At 38.3% G+C, this 9,803-nt stretch overlaps 1 protein-coding gene across 2 annotated transcripts in view; it reads left to right on the top strand.

Moving 5' to 3' along the window:
* The first annotated feature begins 538 nt into the window (after positions 1 to 538).
* The window catches only part of anapc1 (anaphase promoting complex subunit 1), a 93,101-nt gene continuing 83,836 nt past the window's right edge, over positions 539 to 9,803 (top strand). For both annotated transcript variants that reach the window (XM_047352185.1, XM_047352184.1), the window contains exons 1-12: positions 539 to 725; positions 1,578 to 1,817; positions 1,909 to 2,073; positions 2,197 to 2,239; positions 2,342 to 2,439; positions 3,864 to 3,946; positions 4,047 to 4,120; positions 4,197 to 4,342; positions 4,421 to 4,578; positions 5,724 to 5,849; positions 5,976 to 6,194; positions 6,743 to 6,838. In XM_047352185.1, coding sequence (XP_047208141.1) covers positions 1,602 to 1,817; positions 1,909 to 2,073; positions 2,197 to 2,239; positions 2,342 to 2,439; positions 3,864 to 3,946; positions 4,047 to 4,120; positions 4,197 to 4,342; positions 4,421 to 4,578; positions 5,724 to 5,849; positions 5,976 to 6,194; positions 6,743 to 6,838 — 1,424 coding nt within the window. In that variant the 5' untranslated portion in view covers positions 539 to 725; positions 1,578 to 1,601. The remainder of the gene's footprint in view (positions 726 to 1,577; positions 1,818 to 1,908; positions 2,074 to 2,196; positions 2,240 to 2,341; positions 2,440 to 3,863; positions 3,947 to 4,046; positions 4,121 to 4,196; positions 4,343 to 4,420; positions 4,579 to 5,723; positions 5,850 to 5,975; positions 6,195 to 6,742; positions 6,839 to 9,803) is intronic.

Raw genomic sequence — 9,803 nt, 5'->3', positions numbered from 1 at the left:
TCCAGATGTTTAAAGGTGCCATGTTCATCTGCTGAGATATGGAATGTCCACCCTTCATAAGCTTCAAGAAAAAAATAAATGTGTTTTACTGCAAAAGGATTGTATCAACCCCAGAAAAAAACAAAACAAAAAAAAACAACAAAAACAAAGCTGAAAGTGTCATTATCTATTGTGAAACAACTGCTGTACTAACATGGGCTGAAAGGACATAGTGAACATATTGCTGTAGTGTTTGATAAGAAAACATGCAGAAAAATACACAGGTGTTGGAATGTATTGCTAATATTAGTTAGCATGATTTCTCAATTCCCAACTATGAGTAACTTTCTTTCTTTCTTTCTTTAACTAATAAATAATTGTTCATTCTTTTTTTAATCTTTACTTTTCTAATTTTGGCACTTCAGCTGGAGTGTTTAAGCGCATGATTTTGCATATTCTTGCTTACTTTCTAGGTTGAGTAAACTACCTTAACGCAGCAGCCTATCAGCTCCCAGCTCAAGCCGTTCTCTTTGCTGATTGGCTGAGGTAAGGAGGAAGTGGCTTGTCAGAACAGCAAACATGTCCGCGCTCATTTGAAAACCTCTCGTAGCCAACTTCACATTTTGAGCAATGCAACCGAGTCTTTTTATATTTTTACTAGCACGGTTGAGAACGTTGTGACGAAGCCAATTTGTAAGGGAAGACGAGGACTCCGCGACAAGGGCCAGCTTATTCCTTATTAGCTGGTAAGTGGATAAATTCCCATTAAACTCACGGCTAACATGCTAACATAGCAGTGATGCCAATGAAACTGATGTTTAAGCGTTAGCATGCTATTGTTAGCTATTTTTGCACAGTCAGATATAAATTTCAGTGAGCTTTGCTTGGTGCTCAGTATACTGGCTGGCAAGTTTTGGAGTGGAGTTGTTAGCTAGAAGGGATCCGGGTGGTGTCAGCTTTAAAAACGGCGGCATTGAAAAATGACAGAAAAAAATCAGATTTTTTTTACATTGATAGTTCATGTAGCCGACATATTCAGAAAAATCTGCATATCTGAATATAGTAACTGCTCACAAAATGACGACCAGTTTATGAACAGCACAGGATCTTCTCTTTGTTAACAACAAATATCTACATGTAAAGTAGATGTTTTAAGACTGTAATATGTGTGATCAGAAGATGGCTTGTGTTGTGATTAAAGCCTAATGGCATTGCACGGGAGATTACAGAAGCTCTTGTTTTAGATAACTTTACTTAACTGTATAATTCACATAGTTGATATTTATTTTGCTTTTCTCACTGGAAATTAAACGAACACCAAAAACAAGTATGTATACAAGTATATACGAGAGCTGCACAGTATGTTAATTTGCACTCCCCATTGCAAAAACTGTATTTTGTAGATATAATGTTTCAGGTGGTAGGCATTCAAACCCTGTTTTCAATAATATGTTTGGTCAATTGCATGATTCTTTAATGCCAACTACAGTAAAGATCAAGGAGAGCAGTGAGGTTATTGTGATGATGCAAAACATGGAGAAGAATGTGGGTTCATTGCGGTTGATATAAATATAGCGACAATTATTATATCCTTCCAGAAATAATGCTGAAATCTGGAACTCATGTCGGAAGTCGTGTATGACGAGACAGCCACGATGATTGCCGCAGGGGATTTGCATTCGTTTGTCCCATTTGGCCGCGAGCACTGCAGGAACCATCCGAATGCCTTCAACTTGCAGCTTAGGGAGCTCCAGCCAGCCTCCGAGCTCTGGTCCTCAGACGGCGCTGCTGGGTTGGTGGGTTCCCTGCAGGAAGTCAGTCTGCAGGAAAGGGAGAGGGTGAGATGGCATGGCTTTTGTATGTGGACTTTTTGTAATATATATTTTATCCTAAACATACAGTGGCTCTGTGGCTTCATTCTAACAACAGGAGTCTTGGCAGCTCAGGAAGGGCTGCACAGGAGTTGAAGAGAATAAAGCTGAGTTTGAGGAAGAACTTTATACTGCTGGTAATGTGGTTGTTTGGAGCCACGGCAGTCGTACACAAGCCTCCAGTGTGTACAAGGCCTTCACTGTGGACAGCCCAGTGCAGCAGGTGGGTTATAGGAAGTTGTTGCTGCTATGCTGTTACTTTTTTAAAGCAAATGTTGAAGGTTATTTTGATATTTTTCAGGAAAGTATAAGAATGTTTTAGTTGACTGTCTTTTACTTCATGCAGGCTTTGTGGTGCAGCTTTGCTGTTTCTCAGAACAACAGTGAAGGTGCAGCAATATTAACCATTTGATAAAAGGCTAACCTTTATGTATTTTTCTTTGCTTCTATGGTTTACTTCTAAAGAAACAACTTGATTATTTCTTTTTCAGTGGAAGAAGTGGAGCAAACAGTTTGTATTGTCCAGAGTAGCTGCATTAATGTACACACGGTGACTGGGAAAGATTTCATCTCACCGCTACCTTTCCAGGTAAAGGAGAAAATAAGAATTGAGCTGAAGTTTGCATCTGATTTGAGCTTATGATTAGTTGCCATTTCAGCTGTTTTTTTTTTAATAATCTTGACTTCATTTGACGTACTCATTAAATTTGTACTGGATATTTTCACATTGAAAATGGACTCTTTTAAACATGTTAGGGTTTGGAAAAATGTTATCATGTTTGTGAAAAGACAATAAAGAGCATTTTATGTGTTTTTGTGCTTCTACAAAACCACAAACTGCAGGCAGACCAAAGTTGGACAGAAATATTGTAAACTAGGGGTGGACGATATGGCAGAAATGTAATATCAAGATTTTTTTTATACTGTACACTCTCAATCATCTTTTCATCATGATTCTCCTGCAATAAAAAAGTCAAAACAGATTGTAATTAGTTTGCATAATTTTGGCAAATTCTCTTAAGAACAATTAACATTTCATTTTTTTGCTGGTAAATTTAATACTTGAAATGTGGTTTGTTTCCGGCTGTTTTGCCTAACTAAAACAACACCACTACCAAGGTAAAGTTTACTATTGCTGCATAACGGGTATTTAACAACCCCAGAATCCCTTGTGTTATTATTTTTGCCACCCGGGTTCCTGCAGTACTCGTAGCCAGGAATAAACCAATACCGAAAGCTGGTAGCCAAACACATCCATAGTGAAGACAAAGCCAGTAATGCATTTCTTCCGTCTTAACAAGGAGGAAAATAAGACCGATCCGTCTGAGCAGGAACAGAGAACTTGCACAGAATGCATAGAATATGCCTCTCAGAGAATCCCACTAATCTATTTTTTTGCAGCTCAACACTTTCTAATCCTTCACAATCTTATGTCATCATCCCACCCACAAAGTTGTTCCACACTGATTACAAATTCTTTGAAAGACAGTTTGTGGTTTGTGAACCCTTTATTTTCTGGGTCTTTAGTTTTCTCATTTTTATATTGGTTTCATGAACCAAATATTATGTACCATGTTGGCTCTTGAGCTGAATATATCAGCCATCCATCCATGCATGCCCAGAAAGACCAGGGTGGTGCTTAAAGCCAGGTTGTACCTCCTGCAAGGCAACAGTGCAACCGTACAGCCAGTGTGCAGCCCTAAATAGATATTTAGATAGTAGTTGCCTTGCTATCTGGATGCTGTCAATTTGAACTCAGCTTTTCTTTTTCAATGTCTGGCAGGAGACAGGAGAATGTGGCTCATGGTGTAAAATTGCTTTCCCACTGCTTGATTGTATGCTTTTCTTCTTAGTTTAGTTTAAACTACATGAAATTGGGATGAGCTGAGATGGTTTGCGTACTATGAATGTGAATATTATATTGTGGTGTCCTAATTGTATATTTGGATTTTTTTGTACATGCTTGGCTGTTAAAGATTGTGTCTCTGATGTGTCTCTTATTATCTGTTCTAGGTTTCAAATGTGTGGGCGACCAAGTTTGGACTTTTGCTGGAAAGGAAAAATGCAGCAAATGACACACAATCGAATCCCCCTGGGTAATGTGATTAAAATCACAAGCATTTGGATATACAAGCAGGGCAGATATTTTAACCAGAACTTCCTCATTAAACTCCTGAGTTCTATTTTTCTATACAGAGAACCTCTTCCAACAGTGTTCAGCATGCTACATCCTTTAGATGAGATTGCACCAATTGTGTGCAAACCTTCAGGTATAACTCTGACTTTTCTGCCCGTCTCTTTCTGCCTGTCTGAGGATTCATTGGCCAACTTGATGTACTTTCGCAGGCCTCTTCGAAGGCTCCCGTGTGCAGTATGTGTCTGACTCCAACATGAAGATAGTGTTCACCTGCTGCCAGCCTTCTATAGTTGTATCATATGACACTGTACAGGGAACACACACCGTGTGGGCCCTGCGCAAAGTCACACATGATGTGAGTGACCTTACACACAGGCATAACAAAATACACACAAATACATGTGCTTTGTCTGACCTCAGGCCTCTTTCTTAGGAGCGTTCCATGGTCTTGAGGTTTCCGGCAGATCCAGCCGGGACGCCGTTGGGTTTAATGGCTTCAGGCTTTCTAACATCTCATTTACGTAACGCCTCCCATGTTGACTCACCGGGTGGAAGCGGAGCAGCTGGGCTCAGTTCTGGAGGGGGAATAAGGTAATGGAAAATAAGGCAATAAAGGGAAATTTTTACTTGTTTTCTCTCTCGCTCTTTTGTTTAAGAAATGGGAACGTAATGGCCCAGTCTTCTAGTAGTGATCCACTTCTGGCGCATTTTATGTAAAATGTTTTGAAAGTCCAACCATTTCACAATGTCAGATTATTGGTTGCAGGGACGTTTATTTGCTAAATGGCAATTTGTCTTGTGCTTGAAGGGGATTTAAAAAAGTAATCAATCTTTTCAGCTTTTTGAACTCATTGAGTTTTGAAAAAATATTTTGTTGAGTAAGTGTTTGAAATTAGTTGTAGAAAAGATGTTGCTTCCACTGTAAAGAAGAAAACCCATGTTCAGAAATTTCAACTTTAAGTCATACTCCATATATATTCTTTCAAATTTAGAAGTCAAACATTTTTTTATTTTACTTTGTTTGGTCTTACAATTAGCTATAAATTCTCATCAATCAGGATTTCTGCAAGTTTCTGTAAGGGAAATGTAAGAATTTTTAGAATCCTTTTATACATTATGACTGAAGTAACTAAATGAAGAACTTGCCTTTTTGTTTCTATTTGACTTAAAAATTACTTAAAAATGTTGCCCATTCAAATCTCTGGCCTGTAACTGTGGTTCTTTTTACATCTACAGGTTTTCTTCGGCTGATCATAAATAACTGACAAAGATTTTGTTTCCTTGACAAAAGCAGAAACAATAGTAGGCCAGTTGTGGAACAATATTTTTATCAGGGCCTCGTGAGAACGCTTGATGTTTACTGCTCATCATTGAGGGCTTTATAGTTTTGTCAAAGAGTAATAATGCTGCAATTCCTCATCATGGCACATTGAACAAAAAAACAGCTGCCAAAATACTGCTCAACAAATTTAAAACACAATATATGAAAGAAAATAAATGGCCAAATTCATGAATATAATACCAAACTAAATGCAATTAAAGACCTTGTGTGGAAAATATGGTCTTAAAACTCTGCAGAAAACCCTGATAGGAGTTTATATGTAGGAAGAGGTGATATTTAAAATCCAGCACTAAAAAGAATGAAGCTGTAAATGATTGGAAAGAGTGTCAAACATTTATTTTTGTCGTCTTTGATCCCTGTTGTTGTCCCATCCTGTCTTGTCTTCTTCCTTCAGTTCTGCTCTTAGCTCTCCTCTGCACTACAGTGCTTTGCACAGCCACCAGAGCAGAATCATGACCTCCTCACCAGGAGCACATTCTCGAGTTCCTTCCCCAAGTATATCCAACATGGCCGCCTTAAGGTGGGTTTCAGTGTAAACCACAGCTTTGATACTCAACTTTAGGACATGGAAAAGCTAAAATCAGCAAACCTCTGCATGGAGAGGCCCTGCTGACATGCTGTCTCTTTCTTCCTCCTTCCATCCTAGTCGCGCCCACTCTCCGGGCATGGCTGCTCCGTCCTTTTCTGGCACGTCTCGTTTCAACAAGTCCTTTCACAGCCCATCCCCCAGGGGGCATCATGGTTTGTTACCATCTCCTAACAGCACTGCCAACGAGAGCATGCTAATGCCGGAGATGGAGCCTATTGTACCAGACCTCTGCGTGGAGCAGCTGTGGAGTGAGACGATCCCCACCGGCTGTCACAGGTAATAACCAGCTCAGAATCACGTTGAACACAGACGCAGACATCCTGGGATTCATTTATAGCAGAAGACAGTTATTAGGTGGATTACTGGATTAGTTCTGTGTCAATATAAATTCATCTTTTACCTTTAATTGATTTTTTTTATTACATATTCAGTCATGTTAAGCTACTGTGATTTGTCATCTTAGAAACCCAGATGGCTTGTTGGATAAAGTTAAATAAATAAATATTTTATTATTGTAATTTTGTGTTAAATATCTGTTCGATCCATTGGTGTCTTTACCCCACAAATCCTAATATTCATATTTGAATAATTATTATAATTTTTCTCATTGTCGTATTTTATGCTTTTGTGCAGATGAATAAAGTTTTTTTTTGGATTTTCTAACAAAATAGTAAACTTTCTCTGGGGATGATAAATATGACACAAATTTTAAAGTGTACAATAAACCTAAAAAGCAGCTTTGTTGTACATGCTTGTACACGTTATGTTATTTCAGTTTTGTATCCCTTGATGTCTTACCAACACTGATCTCTTGCATTTTACAGGGAGATGAGCAGCCAGGCATCTAAAGTATTCCTGACCTCTGACCTGTGCGAGAACCACTACCTCTGTTTCCTGGTGGAATCTCATCAACACCTGAGGTAAACAAGTAGGCGTTACTGCTGCAATTTTTGGATGCATGTAGGCTGCTATTATATTTCCATTGGTGATAATTGCATAAGAAATAACGAAAACATTGTTTCTCTGACTCATGATTCTGAGTCTGCTGCAGCTGCTTTCTTATGTTTTTTTCTGCCACTCTGAACAATCTGACACTGGCTGCCACATCAGGTTTAATTAACCACCCTTAAACGTCAAGGGTACTCCATAGTCTTCAACATTAATCCTGATTATACATCTATTTTCTTTACTTCAATGTTAGTCAAGTTGGGATAGCAGGGGGCGGAAATAACTTTCAGTAGAGAAAGTTGCTAAAATGGCCTGGAAATCTGGCCAATCTTTGTCTGTGCAGGATTATTTATTATTCTATTGACACTCAGCAACACTCATAAAAAAACTGCTAACCTCTTTAGCTGTCAAGGCTAAAGAGGTATCTGTATCTGCAACAGTAAAGTAGCAAAGCTCCTGGACGACATAAGCTAACGTTATCTCTTTAAATATTAGCTTCATGGACCGAACAATGAGTGTTCTGTCAGTCTGAGCTCCCCCATCGAGATGCGCTTCAGTTCTGCCCCATGTTCTACTGTGGTAACAATTAATACATGTAAAGGCATTGGAGGTTAATGTGGCTAATAATAACACAGGTTATGGTGGAGTGAGACTGAAGTTGACAATTACAGCAGAAACTAATTGGAACCCAAATTGTACGGGGCTGCTGGTGAATACATTTACATGGACCAGATCCTTTTGTTTCCACTGTGAAAACTATGTTTGTATGCACCAGATCCATGTTCTGAAACAATTTATTTCAGTAAAGAATGATGAGTAAAGACTGAATTATCCCCTACTCATTGGTTGTGCCCTGTTTAAGGGGGTTAAAATATGGTCATATTGCAATAAATGTTTTTCTGTTCTTAACTAGAAAGAACCTTGTGTCTTCAAAAAATGTTGCCGCAGTATTTGACATGGTATCGAGCATCGAGTGTTTTTCTTAGAGTTGGTATCGAGTTCAAAATGTTAGTGTCATGAAAACCCTTTTGTTGCTTAGGATCTCTAAAAGGAGTGCTGCTGACACAACTCCAAAAAGCCTCCAACAATAATAAATAAAAACAAAGGTATTAAACAAATGATAGCATCAATTTGCAGTCCTGGTGGGTGCCCTTTTCTTATAATCTGTATTGGAAGTAAAAATCCAGAAAATATAAAGAATTAAATGTGCCAAAAATGAAGGTTGAACCTAACTACCCAATGTGCCACAATCAGATCAAATCAAACAAATGTTTCGTTCGGGTTTAGATGAAATTCCAGAGTGTCTGAGAATGGTTGCTAATCGTTCTAACATGTTCCTGAGCAGGAAGGCCCTGTTGTGGTTATAAACTGAAGTTAGCATATGATTTGTAGCTTCTGACAGAGCTGTTTCACTGTTTGTTTTCCACCTGAAACTGTTGTGAACTAATGCTAGAACAGCCTTATATGAGACAACCTGCTGAATGGTTGTTGGACAGGACTTTCTCTGTGAACAGACCAAGGAGAGGTCATACCAGTTCGTAAATCATTTTAGTTTTAAAAAAATCTCATAAATAACTTTGAAATAACTTCTCTTTTATGGTTATCTTGGATATATTTCACAAAATAATCTTTGTTTTTCTCGTTCATAAAGTTAACAGAATGAGATTAAGCTTTTAATGACATGGTAAAGAACACTTTTTTTGCCCTAATTTATAATATATAATGATATCATACTATATATTCTTAGAATCACAATATTAACATTTGAATTGTAAATTGATTGTATTGCATCTAATTTTGAAAGGAAACAATAATTCAAATACTTGTAAACACTCTAAAATATTGAATAGTCATTAAACTAACAAGACAAACAATAAAATATTAAAGTTAACTACTTCAAGGAATCCTTTAAAGGTTGGATTATGAACGTCAGGTTTCCTTTAGCAGATAAATATCTAACTTTATCAAATGGTCTCTCTCTCTGGAAAGCTAATCTCACAGTTTCCGCACATCATTTAGATTTTCTAATAAATATCTCTGGAGTCTACGGGAAAGTTTGGAAGAATTCATGAAAGGGGTCCCAACAGTGGAAGGCCTGCAGACTGGGTGCCAAAAACAGCCTTATTATATGATGGGATAGAGAGTACCTCCGTTTTGGGTCAGACCCTCTTTACTTTCTAGGATTGGGCTTCTGCTCCAGGTTCCATCGGTTCTCTCAGCCTTGGCTGCAAAGAATCGCCAGCTTTGGCTCAGTGCTGTCTGCCCAAGGACTTGGAAGGCTGATGGAGGTTTTACCTCTTGTGGGGATTCAGAATTGTAGTCAGTCTGAAAAACTATCTTGCTGAGGATAAAAAGATGTTCTAGTGAGTAGAAATAGTGCAACCTAAACAAGTTGATCCAGGCTTGCTTAGTCTGATTGGGCACAGTTCTTGGTTGGTGGGAGGCTGGTCAGAGGTGCGTCATGGTGTCCATCTCTGGTTCTGTACCTTTCTGTTGTCTTCACTTCATTGAGAACTCCCATTGCTGACTCAGCTGTCAGAAGCACACATAAGGTAGTGTTTTTGCTACATTGTATAGCTCTTAGGAAAAATAGATTGTATTTGGTTTTTAAAAGCATGTGTTTTCGTATCCAGCGTACAGGAGGGTCATAACATGCTTGCTTAGAATGTCACTGCCAGGTTATTCATGAGACCTGCACTGGGAGATTTTCAGCGAACTGGGAAGGAGGTAAATGAGTTTTCACCTTAGCAGAAAATATAATTTCTGCTGACATGTATTCACATGCATTTAACTTTAACATTGCATTTGAGCCATCTAAAGAGCACAATATATGGAATTAAAATGGGATTTAGTCCATTCTAGCGTCACCTGTTTACCATTCCTGATCAGATCGAAGTACTGAAATCTGTAGACGAATAAATGATCAATGTCAGTTCT

The sequence above is a fragment of the Girardinichthys multiradiatus genome, chromosome 22, assembly GCF_021462225.1.
Source record: "Girardinichthys multiradiatus isolate DD_20200921_A chromosome 22, DD_fGirMul_XY1, whole genome shotgun sequence".
In the NCBI taxonomy this organism is placed as follows: Eukaryota; Metazoa; Chordata; class Actinopteri; order Cyprinodontiformes; family Goodeidae; genus Girardinichthys; species Girardinichthys multiradiatus.
The sequence above is the reverse complement of the archived record's forward strand: the minus strand, read 5'-3'. Positions and strand labels throughout refer to the sequence as shown.